At 30.3% G+C, this 16132-nt stretch overlaps 3 protein-coding genes across 3 annotated transcripts; 2 read left to right on the top strand and 1 right to left on the bottom strand.

The window, feature by feature from the left end:
* Positions 1-7: 7 nt before the first annotated feature.
* Positions 8-1448, top strand: LOC126779257 (ubiquinone biosynthesis protein COQ4 homolog, mitochondrial). Its single transcript, XM_050503190.1, has 3 exons — positions 8-613; positions 1000-1162; positions 1237-1448. The coding sequence occupies exons 1-3, from the start codon at positions 119-121 to the stop codon at positions 1317-1319; spliced, it is 741 nt and encodes a 246-aa protein (XP_050359147.1). The 5' UTR covers positions 8-118; the 3' UTR covers positions 1320-1448.
* Positions 1449-5358, bottom strand: LOC126779110 (protein arginine N-methyltransferase 5). Its single transcript, XM_050502957.1, has 9 exons — positions 4845-5358; positions 4499-4774; positions 4166-4345; positions 3925-4090; positions 3354-3530; positions 2870-3023; positions 2384-2622; positions 2053-2310; positions 1449-1678 (listed from the first exon to the last, which is right to left on the bottom strand). The coding sequence occupies exons 1-9, from the start codon at positions 5246-5248 to the stop codon at positions 1523-1525; spliced, it is 2010 nt and encodes a 669-aa protein (XP_050358914.1). The 5' UTR covers positions 5249-5358; the 3' UTR covers positions 1449-1522.
* A 415-nt stretch (positions 5359-5773) lies between these two features.
* LOC126779225 (surfeit locus protein 6 homolog) lies at positions 5774-11777 on the top strand. Its single transcript, XM_050503151.1, has 4 exons — positions 5774-5992; positions 6190-6555; positions 7424-7632; positions 11451-11777. The coding sequence occupies exons 1-4, from the start codon at positions 5878-5880 to the stop codon at positions 11619-11621; spliced, it is 861 nt and encodes a 286-aa protein (XP_050359108.1). The 5' UTR covers positions 5774-5877; the 3' UTR covers positions 11622-11777.
* Positions 11778-16132: the final 4355 nt, after the last annotated feature.

The raw sequence follows: 16132 nt of genomic DNA, 5'->3' as shown, positions 1-16132 counted from the left end.
TTAGTAATTTCCTACTCTTTGGTTAAGACTTCAATGATACCCCGCTGTTGTTTTATTATTATGTTAACATATTGTTTTTTATCACGTTAAACTAAAAAATAAAACGCTAGTGATTAAAATGCGCGCATTTACCTTCATTAGAAAATTAAGTTGTGTACCTAAGAGTAAAAATTTTATAGAAGAACTGGAAACGAATTATATTCCAACTAATCTATTTCAAAAAACTTTGCTAACTATAGGTTCAGCCTCTGTAGCCCTACTTGATCCTTATAGGGGAGATATGATTGCATGTTTAGGTGAAGTCACAGGTGAGGCATCTCTTAAGTATATGCGAGAAAAGATGCTTGAAAATAATGAAGGAGCAGAAGTATTGCGAGAGATGCCACGAATAAATTCTCAAACAGTTTGCTTAAAAACACTCTCAGAGTTGCCTGAAGAGACCCTTGGTCGTGTTTACGCTGATTTTATGAAGGAAAACGGTATATCAGCTGATTCACGGTTACCTGTACAATTTATCAAAGATCCAGATTTAGCTTATGTAATGCAAAGATATAGAGAAGTTCATGATTTAGTTCATGCTACATTATTTATGAAGACTACAATGCTAGGTGAAGTAAGTACAATTCAAAGATTTTAGAACCTCATTTCTGTTTTAAATTTTTACTTTTTAATAATATTGTTATTGTGTACTCCAGTTTTGCTTAAGTTATTTATCAAATGTTTTGGGAATTATAGTGATTCATTGAGTAGTTTAAGTTAAGTGAAAGCATAACATTCACATATGTTACACATACATACTAATGTTAGTAAGAATTATAACATATCAGTTTATTATTGGTTGATTTTTATTAATATTTTTAATTTAATTATAACAATTGTTTCTATAATAAATTATCAACTAATTTTGATGGATCTATTTAATCATGTTAGGAACTGTGGTCTTTCCCTATAATAATGTAAATGAAACTACTTAATAATGTACAAAAAAAATCGTCCTAGGTTACCGTGAAGTGGGTAGAAGGTATTCAAACAAAGTTACCAATGTGCATTGGTGGTGGTATTTGGGGAGCAGCACGTCTTAAGCCAAAACATCGACAAATTTATCTTAAATATTATCTACCCTGGGCTATCAAAACAGGCAATAATGCAAAATTTTTACAAGGTATTTTATTTACTTATATTACAATTGATATTAATATTTATAGGAAATTTTGAACAATTAATTTTATTTTTCAGGTATCTATTATGAGAAGAGATGGGAACAAAATATTAATGATTTCCATAAAGAGATGAATATTTTCAAGTTAACAGAAAGATAATATTTTAAAGTGAATACTTGCAATATTATTATTTATTTCAATATTAGATATGTATAGAAATGAAACAATTGTTCAATGTAAATAGATAAATATTAGTACTCAAATGTTTGTTGTTAAAGAATGAATTGGTGTAGTGAAAAAATAAGCTTTATTTTTATAAATTGTTATAATGTAACATATTGAAGATGAACTAAATTGTTTCTTCATAACAACATTTCTGAACTTCTTCCATTTGGATTGTGTAAAGGTGTAGTATGTTCACCAACTTCAACAATCCATTCATACCAAACTCTACGGGCACTGACACATCTCCAAAATATGGCTTTTATTTTATCACCTTTTTGTACTCGTAAAGGAGTCTGCAATCATAATTTCATAGGATTTAAATGAAATAAATTGTACATAAGCCATTAACAGATAATATAATTGAACATATTGATAAAAGTGAAAAATCCAAAATAACACATCAATCTTTACAGAACTTTAGACAAGTTTGTTTTTGAAAAATATCATGTTTTATAATCAACGAGGCTATTAACATAATGGCTATTTTGGAATAATTCATTTGTTTAAAATGTATATCACATTGTTAAGCTGTCAAAACTTTTGAATACACTCAATATTTTCCAAGTTTCAGTTATGTCATAATTTGAACTTTTGTCATGTGTAACATTTACAATGAAAACTTGTTATTATATTAATAACAAAAAATAAAACCACAGACATTTTTTACCTTAATGGGTATAAATATTGGAAACCATGATATCATTCCTGGGCTGTGAGTAGAAGGCACAATACTGATCATTTCCTTTCCATATAACAAACAGTCAAAATATCCTCCAAACCCATGCATCACATTATCCTGCTCAACTTCCCACACAATAGTAGTACATCTTCTATTATCAGTCATTGGTAATCCTCTATAATCAGTTAGATCCTGCCCTTCATAATTTTTCATTCCTTTGGCAGGATGATCAAAAGTAAAAACACACTAAAATATATATATCACTGTTACGTTAAAAATATATTTATTAATTTATTAAAAAATATTACGAATTGTTTACCTTTGTTTCTGCAATATCATGTTTGTTTTGCATGTAAACTACCCATAGGGTTTCAAGATTCTTTTCTATTTGGGCTGAATTCCCAGGTGATGCTGCTCTTGCAGCTGCCCACAATCTTGGGGATGATATTGGTGCGACATATGAACTATATTCTCTGGGTATAGATATACCACCACTTTTCAATAAGCCTGCTGCACCATCTAAACATTCTGGTGAAAGTTCATTGTCACCCCAAGAACCTAAAAGAATTATTAAAAAAATAATAACCTTATTTGATTACCTGATATGAAAAGGATTTATTGTTTAAATCTACCACTACACTATTTTTATTTAGATTAGTATTTAAATTTATTTAATCTTTTAAATATGCTGTTCCATAAATTTGTATTAATTTAAAATTTGGCAATTAATTTATATCAAATCTAGTTTGGATTTATCTGAAAATTTAAAATAAAATAATTTTCATTATATCACTATTATTATTACCTAATAGTTCTGAAACAATTATATCCGCTTTAGGTGAAAAATTAACTTGACGCATATCACCAGGTATTACTATAACATCTCGATCCCGCCAAACTTCTCGAACTTGAGCTGCAAGTACTACTACTGCACATGGATTCTTTTCAATTGCTATTACCTTGAAATACAGAATAATTAAGAATAATTCCCATTTCACATATATACATTTTATGACCAGTACTCTCACTGAGAGTTGTCTGAAGTGATAAGATTGCCTGTTTCACCTCATACAACACTTGTAAATAAAAGTGCGTTTTAGTTCATCTTGTTGTGTCAATAAATAATATATAATTAAAAAATAAGTAATAATGCACATTCTTACTTTTTAAAATTCTTAATTGTTAAAGTAAAAAAATTATAATCAATTGTTATTGTGGAACTTTATATGATGAAAATTATTAAACTGAGTATTTAAGTAATGTTGTAGGTATTTAAATTGTATGCTTACTTTAACTTTACTGTTAGTTATATCCGCTGCATTAAGTGTTGCCCTGACAAGAGGTCCCCTTCCAGCACCTAACACCATTACTGTAATTGTTCTTTCATTTTCTTTTACTGTATTATCACCTTGTCCAATGTCAGAGTTCTTTTTTGCTTCTATAATACATGAGTCACTCGGATGATCCTGTTGTGATGAAACTAAATATAAATTAATTAAAACTTTTTGACAATAATAACCAACAAAATGATTATTTTAGAAATTATCATTACAAAGTTCATGGTACACTCAAGATGTTTGTGTAGAAAATTGCTTCTAAATATATACTAAATGACATTTATATATATATGTGTGTATTTATTATAAGTAATAAGCATTTAATTTGCAATTTTTAATTTGATACAACTAATTTGTGACTAATAACACACACTAGATTTTAATTGTGTATAAATTTGTTTCGACATTAAAAATTTATTAAATTATATTTTTTTTAATATTAATTTATAAATATTAAAAAAAATATAATTTAATAAATTATAAATTTAATTAATAGTTATTCTATTAGGTACATGTAACTAACATCAATGCATTCCCCTTTCCTCTTCTTGTGAATATCAGTAAGTGCTTGAGCAATTGCTTTTTGGTATTGATCATATTTAACTGGATCCTTTTCAAAAACATTGTACGTATGAGTGTCTAGGTTATCTGCTAGAGGTTGTAATGGTGTCTGAAGATAATCCTCCCATCTGCCATAAAAAATGAACATCGTTAACTTTAGTAATTATAAACTTTACATACAAAACTTTTAAAAAGTTAATTACCCTTTCGCATAACTAAGCATTGGATCATCTCCGATATAAGGCCTTCTCTTCCAAAGTCTATATAAATATTGTAAATAATATTCAATATTTGACCTCCTTGCTCCACTAACAATAACCTGGGCATCATGTTCTACCATACTGACTACCACTTGTTGGTGTGCTCGTGACAAAACTGGATATCTTTAACAAACAACCAAATCATTTATAAGATGTAAAAATATAAGAATGCATTATAAGTGATATTATCAAGCTTTGAACTATTTAAATTACACTATGATAAATTTCTAATAAACTTAAATTTTAAAATAAATTATTATTCTTAGTAATACTTACCCTTTCCTGTTATTATGGAATAGTGAGGTAGAAACAATTATAGCTCTAATAGGCTCACCAAGCCATCTTTTAATGATCTCTTGTGAAGGCAAATCCGCTGACATTTCTATTACAACACCAATTCTTTTATCCCAACCCATGCGTTCATGAAATTTGGTCCACCAATGCCACGGCTCATTCCAAGCATCATCATTTTCATTATCTATATCAATGTTTGCTTTTAATGTTTTATGACAAAGCATTGGTACACTAGCCCAAATAAGGGTTGGATGATGGCTGGAAAATTTTATTATATTAATAACTTTATACTAAGAAAATAAATTTAAATAGATAAACATTTTGTAACCTTGTTTCAAAATAAGTATGCAAAGTTCTAGCTAGATTATTTGTATATCTCGAATGTAATGATAACATAACAGCTGGAAGTCCTAGACCTCGACAATAAGATAGTTCTTCATTGAGAGAATCTTCATGTCGCTGACGAACAACAGGCGACGGAGCATCAGGGTCTAGATACTCTGATAATTTACCGACGATCCTACTATTCCAATCTTGAGGGGACAAAATCATGTCAGACCGGGTAAATCCTCCAACAGTACCACCTGATGGAAGAATTGGCCGGCGAAAACGTGGATGAATGATAGGTGAAACAATAAAAGCGAAATTAGCATGCAACGCTTCACTGAGACACGCTTGTAAATCAGGTGCTGTAATATAATCTAGACCACACGATATTTCTTGATGAGCCATTATGATTTATCGTAATTTTGTTCATATACATTAATTTCAACAAGTTATAACAATTTTAAATTAAGCAGGTAGGTATCACAAATGAAGCACGCTTTTCAATTTGAGTTAGCGTCAAGTCAAACTGACAATATATTTTTTTAAACTTATATGACGTCCCTGGATACAAGCTTTTTCAAACTTAATTGTCAATAAAATTATATTGTGGAATAAATGTATTACTATACTGTACCACAAAAATACAAAATATATCTAAAGTTAATAAATATTAAAATAAAAATTAATACGTATAATAATTTAACTCACAACTTAACCCAAATGTAGTAAATTAAACAGTTTATATTTTTTTTTAATATTTTTTATAACAACAATTATTTTCAATAATTCTGTTCAATACTTCATATATTGTAATCGTTCATCGTGTGGTCATTGACACCTTAACACAAAAATGTATGGTTGAATATCTTTGCCTTTTATAGACGGTATGTGTTTAAAAGCAGTGAAATGAAACTCATGTGTATTTTGACATTGTCATTTTTTTAACTACAATTACGAGGTTACTGTGGAATTGTGAATAATATTAAACATAAAAACAGTTGAATATAGCACCCTAACTATTAAATTTTACTAAAATGACTGTGCAAAGAAAATCTGTCAAAAATAATCAGTTAAAAAAAGAACTTTCTATGGAATTAAGTTTTTTGAAAAACGTATTTTCAGTTTTGACTATTCCATTGCAAAAAAAAGGTAGTAATGGAACAAATCATATTTGTTATAATTAATTTTGATTATAATAATTATATTACAAAATGCAAATACAATTAAAAAAAAATGTCTGTCAAATATAAATACATAAGCATTGTATATTACAAATTAAATGTTAACTTTACACGTGTTTCTTTGTTTTAATTTATTTCATTTAATAACTAATTATGCTATTTTAGACGATGACGATTGTCAAATGGATATTGAAATAACTAATGAATCTAAGAATCAAGATGAAAAACAGGTTACTGAAAGAGCTCGCAATATTATGGAGCTCGAAAAAAAATTGGAAAAAATTAAATCTCAAAACAATTTCAATCTTAAAAATAAATTAGTAAAGAAGAGTCTTAGCAGTAAGCTAAATAAGAAAATTAAAAAGAGAGAAAGAGTGAAATTAAATCCAAATAAAGTAAAAGCTGCTGCTAAAAATATGGAAGAAAAAGAAACTAAAGTCAAATGTAATGTAAATGCTGCTAAACCTATCTTTAACAATGAAGGGAAATTGGTTTTTTCAAAGTTTGACTTTGCTAAGCTAGGAGAAAAAGGTATTGTTAGTGTTCCACTTAAATGTATTTTTAAATACATGTTTAGATACATTCTATTAACCCTTTAACCGCCTAGGTCGAATTAATCCGACAAATATTTTCGGGCCCATTTCGCCTGAGTCGTATATTTACGACCAAAATAACACTGATCGTTTTATCAGCTTTTTTATTTAATTACGCTGTATTCTATCAAAAATATGTTTACATTAGGTAAATAGTTAACTAATTAATCGTTTACAGTTTAATACACTTTAGCCTCTTAATTAGAAGTCTTAAAAATAATGTCCAAAGTTAGAAGAATTATTAACATTATTTTTAGAAAATTGTATTGTGTGTTTCGATTCACTGTGCCGGGCGCTGGGGGCACGCCAACAGATATGAAGTCGGGCGGTTAAAGGGTTAATTAGTGGCCTAATTAGCCATCTAAGATGTGGGGTGGTATTCAAAATACACTAGAATATCTCCTTTTTTTAACAAAATATCTTATAGAAAAAACTAATTATGCATTAAAATAATTCAAATTCAGTATATTTTATTTTTATGTTCTTTTTTGCATTTATTATTTACTTATTGGTTATTTGTTGCACAGCCACATAATTAATTAGCACTAGGATAGTTTAAATGATGTGTGTTAATTCTTTATGAACAATTATAATATAGTCCTCCTTATTAATTCATTTATTTCATATGTAAAAGCAAATTAAGGTTTTGGTTTTTCTTTAAATTACCTTTGAACTAAGATTTTTGTTTTTAATTTGTAGTTATTATGTACTTATAATGATTTAAATTTGTAGTAAAAAAAAATATTCAACAATGCGAAAGTGATAAAATTTATGTATTTAAATAGCATTTATAACATTTTTTCTAGAAAGAGGTAATAAATCGAAAAAGGATCCTAAGAAACTTTTAGATGATTTGAAACAGCAAGAAGACAAGTTACAAAAATTGTCTGAAATAGATAGCAACAAAGCCAAAGAGCTAAAAGAAAAAGCAGCTTGGAAAAATATCCTTCAAAAGGCTGAGGGTGAAAAAGTCAAAGATGATCCAATATTGTTAAAAAAATCTATCAAGAAAATGGTAAGGCTTAGCATAATATAGTAGCAATGCATCATTACTTAATGTTTCAAAATTTAAATGAGCTTGGGTTAAACTCAACTTTATAAAACAAGTATTTATCTATAAAAAGTTTAAAGAGGTTAGTATGTGATGTACATAGTATGTGTGCATATTTTGTAATGCAACCTACATCTAATAATAGAACAGGATGTGCAGTTTTCGATGGGCTAGAATGCTATCTACAAAAAAAACTGTATATTATGTATGTATAATCTCCTTTTAAAATTTCCTTTAGCGACTAGACAGGACCTTTTTGTTCCAAGTTAATTTATATCTCCTTTCTACTTCTTCATTATTAGTATTACTGAAAGATACCTCTTTATCCAGGTATATGTATTTGTCCACATATTCTATGTAGTTACCATTTGAACTGATAGGAAGACGTTGGCTATACGTGATTATTTTTGTTTTGGAGGCGTTCATTTCTAGTCCAACCCTAGTACTTTCTTCGTCAAGAGAATGTATCATTATTTCGAGTTCCCTAGGTGTTTCAGCAAGTACAACGATATCATCTGCGAATCTCAAATGGCTCAGACAAACACCACCCACATTCAACCCCTTGGTTTTCCAATCTAGTTTTTTAAATACACTCTCTAGAACCACGATAAATAGTTTTGTTGACAGGGGGGGTCACCCTGCCTTACTCCCCTTTCAATTCTTATTTTTTTCTTCTCTGGTTTCGACTTTCACTCTACTTGTAGAGTTGGTATAGATATATTTTAGGATATTTATATACTTTATGTTCTTGTTCAATGATGATAATGTGTTCCAGATAGAATTATGGCTTATACTATCGAAGGCCTTACTGTAGTCTATAATCTGTAATATAAATAGAGGTCTTCTAAACTCCTTGTATTTCTCTATTACTTTTCCCAGCGATTGCAGATGCTCTGTCGTACTATAACCTGATCGAAATCCTGCCTTGATATTCTATCATCAGATATTAACGAAACGTAACCAATTCAAGAGAATTTTAAGATTATTGATGAAAAAGCTTGTGTAAAGAAGTCAACGGACTTATCGATCTGTAGTTGTCTACATCTAGAGGATTACCATTTTTATATAAGAGTATAATGTCAGATGAACACCATTGTTTTGGCACAGTTTCTGTTTCTAATATGAGGTTAAACAGTTGTGTGAAGTGGTTTAGTAGAATAGGTGTAGCATGTTTAAGCATTTCATTACTTATCCCATCAGTTCCTGAGCTTTATGCACTTTTTAACAGTTTGATATGTTCATATACTTTGTGTGCTTCTATTGGAGGAATGCTTTCTCTGTTAGGAATATATGTAGTTTACTATATCTTCAATGTTTTTTTCTTGGTTTCTTTTTTTGTAAAGTTTTTGTAGAAGTTAGTTGCCTGGTCTATTATGTCCTTTCTAGATTTTGTCTCATTTGTCTTGGTTTCTAGTTTTTTTATCCACATTATATTTTTGTATAAGTTTAATTCTTTAAATGCTCTTTTAGTGCTTCTAAAATTGGCTGTGTTTTGGGTTATAATAGCTTGTCTATGTATTTTATAGTCTTTCTTTATCTCTTTGTTGGTTTGTTTAAATATTTGCCCAAGTTCTCTTTTCATCTCGTTTGTTTTGTTTTTTGTAGATATAAGTTCGGTGCGTCTTTTTTATTAATGACACTGTACTGCCGCTAAATATTTTTTGCTTTTTCTATTTCCTTCCTGTGTAATTCAGAGTCGAGCTTGAAGTTGGTGCTTGTTCTATAGTGTCATAATAATCTTGGACATCTATGGGCTCTTCTGATTTTTTCTTAAATTTGTAAGATTTTAGGTTGTCTGTAAATGTGTTAATATCATTTTCTGTAATTAGGGTATTTGGGTATGATTGGAAGTTCTTTCTGCTCTTTTTCGGGACAAGTAACCTAACTGTAGCTTTTAGAAATCAATGATCAGAGGAGAAATTTATATTATTCAGTATTTCGTAGTTGTTACCAATTTAGGAGTCTTCAATCTTTAAAATATTCTCTTTGTGTTTCTTTGGTTTAATAGATTTATTATTATTGGAAAGATGGTGGTGGTCTAATTTTCTGGTCAACGTGGGACGGCTTGGGAAATGTCGTATTCGTAATGTCGTTTCGTATGATATGCTTTTCCTCTAATTTCACCTTCGAGATCCCGATTTTGTCCCAGTTTAGATTTTTTAAAAATAAATCAAATTCTGCTAGACGGGAGGTTGATTTCAGCGATCTAACGTTATATGTACCAACGTGTAGCTTAGATTTTAATGGTGTGGCCGTATTATTATAATTTTGAGCAATTTCACTTATGTTTTTGCTTTTGCTTTTACACTGTTGACATGGAAGGTTTTGGTCTTTATCTCCGGCGGCAACCGGTATTGGGAGAGATGGACGGGCCATTACTTGCTATTCATTTATATTTTATTGTGTCGAATTGTTTAAAAAGCGTTTAATGTCATATCTATTTCGTTTTTGGGGCTGTTTTGAAGTATTTGAGTGTTGTTCTGCCTTATTTTCTATTGATGAATTTTGTGGAGATTTTGATAGGCTTCTTTTTTAGTTTGGTATATGAATCGTTCTGTTTTCTTTGATATTATTATTATTACTTATCTGATAGTATTATTATTTTATCATATTTTATAAATGCCTTATTTCTATTTCTGCTTTCTTCCTGTAATTGTTCTTGCAGTTCTTTTCGTTTTATCAGCACCTCGAGTGGATAGTCTTCTTTAATATAAAATTTCGAATTAGATAAATGTTTTTTGTTTTTTATAAGTTCGATTTTTTTCCCCATTGTTGATAAAGTTACTGCTACGGGTCGTATTTTTGTAACTTTTCTGCCTATTCTCCTATTATATAACTAAAAAAATTTTATTTTTATTTCCATTTATTGTTTATAATGTCTAATATCATTGATTCTAGATTTTAATAACATTTTCAGTTTCTTCTATTCCTCAAAATATGTTATTTCTTCTTGCCTCTTTTTCGAAGTTGTGTATTTTTATTTCTTGTTTTTCGATTTTTAGAGTTAGTTCCTGATATTTTCATTCAATTGTAAAAAACTTTTCGTTCACGCTGTTATTGATAGTTTTGATTATACTTTCCTTCATGTCTTTCATTTCCACCTTTTGGCTAGTCATTTCTTCTTGAATTAGTTTTAATGTTGTTAAAATTGCATCCATTTTAACCACAATAAGGGTTTTAATATGCCAATAAATAAATATAATAAATTTAATAAGAAACGTTAATAAGAAATAATGAATTTTTCGAAGAAAGTTATGAAACTTTAAGACATTTTATATAAATTATTGATCTAATGTAATTCAGAATGTCAGTAAATAAATATAATAAATTTTTAAAAGTAGTAATAAGTAAGTCAAATGTGATTTTTTTTAAATGATATACATATACTATACATATAATAAAAGTTTTAAAATGTCAATAAATAAATATTATAAAATTTAAAAAATGCTGTAACTGTAGATAAATTAATTGTTTGTCTACAAGAGTAAAATAAAGTTCATGCTAGACGAGAGCTTTAGATACAATATCAGAAATAATTATCATTATAAACACAACCATAGATGATTTGTGATTCATGGATGATTATAAAATGCCTGTAAGTTATTATATCCATGACCTGAAACCAAACTGATTTGGCTGGAGTTACAACAAAAACTGCAAACTGTTTTAGCATGTTAGCTACTTAACTATTTTATTCAGGATTTGTCTTTTAGTCTTGATTAACAGCTGTTGAAATACAATCTCTTACCAATTGTTAATTAAAAATATTTTGATTTTAACAGGAACAAAGAAAGAAAGTGAGTAAAAAGAAATGGGAAGGCAGAATTCAGAACGTTGAAAAGAAAAAAGAAGACAGGCAGCAGAAACGAAAGGAAAATATTTCGAAGAAGAAGAAGGAGAAGAAGTCGAAAATTGTGAAAGCTGCTGTCAAACGTGGACGAGTTGTTATTTAGTTTAACACTTCTATGGAAACGTTTAAAATTGACAAATATTGTTTTTCATTGGATTTATTCTTATATTATCGAATGCGCGACTTTGTCGCATGATAAGTTGACCTGCTTAAAAAACGATTTGATAAGTATATTTTAACAGATTTTTAATATTTATAATTGATTTAATTTAATTGTTCCCAAGATTAACCCACACTAACAGCATGTCTGAAAAAAATAATAAATAATGATCATTAGATTTTGTTAGCTAAACAAAAAAAGAGTTATTTCAAAGTCAGCTTAATCTTACACTTAGGCTTAAGTATAAGGAATGGATAAATGATTGTTTGGAAGTCTGTGATTTTAAAGTAAGAATAATGAAATGACATACTGGTTAGAAAAAATTAAGGTTAAGGATTGTTTTTTATTTTTAGATTGATTATTATTCTTTTCATAATCATGATTACTTGCTAACAACTACTAACAACAACTAACTAATTTACTTATCATAATAACTTACTGTGAATCCCTGCAGTTTCATTTAATATATTTTATAGTGACTTAAATGGCTTCCGACTTAATTCGATTCCGTTGCTTAAATACTCCGGCATGTATTCACGACGTTAGATATAGTTAATACTGTAAATGAGCAAGAGTACTAATATTAATTATACGGGAGGAATATAAAGTCGCTTTCACAATAGCCTTTAATTCTTCATTTTCCACTTTGGTCTCCGGCCGTCCACGGGGTTGGTTCTGAAGGTCGAAATTTCCAGAACGAAAACGTTGAAACCAAAAACGTACCGCGCTTTCTTTTGCGACACCAGCGCCGTACACATCATTAATCCTTCGAGCTGCTTCTGCAGCACTGGTGCCACGGTAGGGTTCCTTCAAACGAGGCGTGAAGAGGCATCTTGCGGGCCGAAAGGCGGCACAAGGGCGGCTAGTGCAGAACATTCTTCCCGACTGTACTAGCCGTCGTCGCGTTTGGACTCTACTACCACTTACCATCAGGTGGAGTAGTCATTTGCCTTCCCGGATATATATAAAAAAATATATTTAACTATGTTCCCTACCAATACCCAATTCAATAGCAGAAAATAAAAAGTGTCGCATCTGTGACGGTGACATCTATGAATCACAGACTCATTAGCCCCTCCACGCTCACCCCTTACTCCTGCGCATGCTACACAGATTTTGTTCACGCAGTCTGTTCTAGTATGTTAGTAAATTATTTTTCGATAAGTGGCTACTTCTTTTCTTAATGCTTACGAGCTACACAATCAAACCAATCTTTTTCCAACCAGAACCAACCGTCTTTTAAAATTGAATTAATTTTATTTTTAAATATGCTGATGGTATTCGAAATGTGCCTAATACGTAACCAAAATTGATAGAATGGCTTTAATCATTGTACAGTTTTTTAATTTCTTCGTTACTTGAGCATTTTGTAGGCGCATGCATTTGAATAATCGATAAGTTAAGGTTTTCAAAATTTTATTGCAGTAATGCCACCCTTTCTGAGTTGCCAGTGAAATTATTTATGTTATTTTTTAGTGTCCTTTTTATCAGGAAACCTACTCCATATAATCCTTTTGTTTGTCCAATGTAGCATAAAATGCAATCATTATATTCTTCGATGTTGCATTCCATTCTTCTTATTTCTGAGAATCCTATTACATCGTAATGTATATATTCCAATGCATATGACAATTCTAGATATTTTTCTGTAAATGACAGTGACCTTACATTGTATGTACAAATCTTTAAAATATTCTCTTTGTGTTTCTTTGGTTTAATAGATTTATTATTATTGGAAAGATGGTGGTGGTCTAATTTTCTGGTCCACGTGGGACGGCTTGGGAAATGTCGTATTCGTAATGTCGTTTCGTATGATATGCTTTTCCTCTAATTTCACCTTCGAGATCCCGATTTTGTCCCAGTTTAGATTTTTTAAAAATAAATCAAATTCTGCTAGACGGGAGGTTGATTTCAGCGATCTAACGTTATATGTACCAACGTGTAGCTTAGATTTTAATGGTGTGGCCGTATTATTATAATTTTGAGCAATTTCACTTATGTTTTTGCTTTTGCTTTTACACTGTTGACATGGAAGGTTTTGGTCTTTATCTCCGGCGGCAACCGGTATTGGGAGAGATGGACGGGCCATTACTTGCTATTCATTTATATTTTATTGTGTCGAATTGTTTAAAAAGCGTTTAATGTCATATCTATTTCGTTTTTGGGGCTGTTTTGAAGTATTTGAGTGTTGTTCTTCTGCCTTATTTTCTATTGATGAATTTTGTGGAGATTTTGATAGGCTTCTTTTTTAGTTTGGTATATGAAACGTTTAAAATTGACAAATATTGTTTTTCATTGGATTTATTCTTATATTATCGAATGCGCGACTTTGTCGCATGATAAGTTGACCTGCTTAAAAAACGATTTGATAAGTATATTTTAACAGATTTTAAATATTTATAATTGATTTAATTTAATTGTTCCCAAGATTAACCCACACTAACAGCATGTCTGAAAAAAATAATAAATAATGATCATTGGATTTTGTTAGCTAAACAAAAAAAGAGTTATTTCAAAGTCAGCTTAATCTTACACTTAGGCTTAAGTATAAGGAATGGATAAATGATTGTTTGGAAGTCTGTGATTTTAAAGTAAGAATAGTGAAATGACATTCTGGTTAGAAAAAAGTAAGGTTAAGGATTGTTTTTTATTTTTAGATTGATTATTATTCTTTTCATAATCATGATTACTTGCTAACAACTGCTAACAACAACTAACTAATTTACTTATCATAATAACTTACTGTGAATCCCTGCAGTTTCATTTAATATATTTTATAGTGACTTAAATGGCTTCCGACTTAATTCGATTCCGTTGCTTAAATACTCCGGCATGTATTCACGACATTAGATATAGTTAATACTGTAAATGAGCAAGAGTACTAATATTAATTATACGGGAGGAATATAAAGTCGCTTTCACAATAGCCTTTAATTCTTCATTTTCCACTTTGGTCTCCGGCCGTCCACGGGGTTGGTTCTGAAGGTCGAAATTTCCAGAACGAAAACGTTGAAACCAAAAACGTACCGCGCTTTCTTTTGCGACACCAGCGCCGTACACATCATTAATCCTTCGAGCTGCTTCTGCAGCACTGGTGCCACGGTAGGGTTCCTTCAAACGAGGCGTGAAGAGGCCTCTTGCGGGCCGAAAGGCGGCACAAGGGCGGCTAGTGCAGAACATTCTTCCCGACTGTACTAGCCGTCGTCGCGTTTGGACTCTACTACCACTTACCATCAGGTGGAGTAGTCATTTGCCTTCCCGGATATATATAAAAAAATATATTTAACTATGTTCCCTACCAATACCCAATTCAATAGCAGAAAATAAAAAGTGTCGCATCTGTGACGGTGACATCTATGAATCACAGACTCATTAGCCCCTCCACGCTCACCCCTTACTCCTGCGCATGCTACACAGATTTTGTTCACGCAGTCTGTTCTAGTATGTTAGTAAATTATTTTTCGATAAGTGGCTACTTCTTTTCTTAATGCTTACGAGCTACACAATCAAACCAATCTTTTTCCAACCAGAACCAACCGTCTTTTAAAATTGAATTAATTTTATTTTTAAATATGCTGATGGTATTCGAAATGTGCCTAATACGTAACCAAAATTGATAGAATGGCTTTAATATTTGTTATTAGGAAAGTAGTAGAGTGAGATCGGCTGAAGCACTTCATGAATCTAACACCCTTTATTTGACCTAAAGTTATAAAAACATACGTACTTTTGTTGTTATATTTATACAAATATAATGACTTTTCCTGACAGATTCATCAACACAGAGCCTAAACTACAGGGGTTAGAAACTTGAAATTTTAGCAGGTTTGCATTACATTTTATGACGTAAGTACCCACTAAGGCCTTCCTTAGTACTTATTTCTAGAAATTCCACCCCTAAAGGGTTTAAATAAGAGATGAACGATTGTATGGAAACCCATCATTTTTGATGTAAAAAGAATGACATTTAATATTAAAGCTTCTGAGAAAAAATTAAGGCATACGTATTTCGTCGTTTTTAGAAATTCAACCTCAAGCGGGAGAAATGGAGTTGAAACATTATAGTTGAAACAATGAAAAAAAATAGTCCGATCTCCTTGAAATTTAATCTTTGTGTTTAGAAATTCTTGTTTTTAGAAATTCCGCCCAAACGGGTGGCAATTTTTTTGGTTTTGTTTTGAAGTATTATAACGGTCGCGAAATGCAAAATACACAATGTCTTAATATTAATATCTCCTAGGGAGGTGCAAGTAATACTTTTTTTTTAAACGAACTTCACTATGGTAGTAAAGTTTGTATAAAGAAAACGTATTTCTATTATTGCCTAGTGCACCACTTAATTAAAATTCTTGAAGTTTTACTCAATATAAGCCTCAAATCCTACAGATTTATCTTAAGATGTGCTCGAGGAGAGGTAGTTTAAGTTTTAATTCCAAGAATACCATCTATGAGAA

Source organism: Nymphalis io, chromosome 2 (assembly GCF_905147045.1).
Source record: "Nymphalis io chromosome 2, ilAglIoxx1.1, whole genome shotgun sequence".
In the NCBI taxonomy this organism is placed as follows: domain Eukaryota; kingdom Metazoa; phylum Arthropoda; class Insecta; order Lepidoptera; family Nymphalidae; genus Nymphalis; species Nymphalis io.
The sequence above is the reverse complement of the archived record's forward strand: the minus strand, read 5'-3'. Positions and strand labels throughout refer to the sequence as shown.

Bases quoted from the DNA above. Each gene is read 5' to 3' on its own strand.
- LOC126779225 (XM_050503151.1), top strand. From the start codon at position 5,878: ATGACTGTGCAAAGAAAATCTGTCAAAAATAATCAGTTAAAAAAAGAA. The intron at 5,993-6,189 runs GTAGTAATGGAA...ATGCTATTTTAG, and splicing joins TATTCCATTGCAAAAAAAAG to ACGATGACGATTGTCAAATG. The intron at 6,556-7,423 runs GTATTGTTAGTG...CATTTTTTCTAG, and splicing joins TGCTAAGCTAGGAGAAAAAG to AAAGAGGTAATAAATCGAAA.
- LOC126779110 (XM_050502957.1), bottom strand. From the start codon at position 5,248: ATGGCTCATCAAGAAATATCGTGTGGTCTAGATTATATTACAGCACCT. The intron at 4,091-4,165 runs GTAATTAACTTT...TTTTTATGGCAG, and splicing joins ATGCTTAGTTATGCGAAAGG to ATGGGAGGATTATCTTCAGA. The intron at 3,024-3,353 runs GTAAGCATACAA...CTGTATTTCAAG, and splicing joins TAACTAACAGTAAAGTTAAA to GTAATAGCAATTGAAAAGAA.
- LOC126779257 (XM_050503190.1), top strand. From the start codon at position 119: ATGCGCGCATTTACCTTCATTAGAAAATTAAGTTGTGTACCTAAGAGT. The intron at 614-999 runs GTAAGTACAATT...AAATCGTCCTAG, and splicing joins AGACTACAATGCTAGGTGAA to GTTACCGTGAAGTGGGTAGA. The intron at 1,163-1,236 runs GTATTTTATTTA...TTTATTTTTCAG, and splicing joins TAATGCAAAATTTTTACAAG to GTATCTATTATGAGAAGAGA.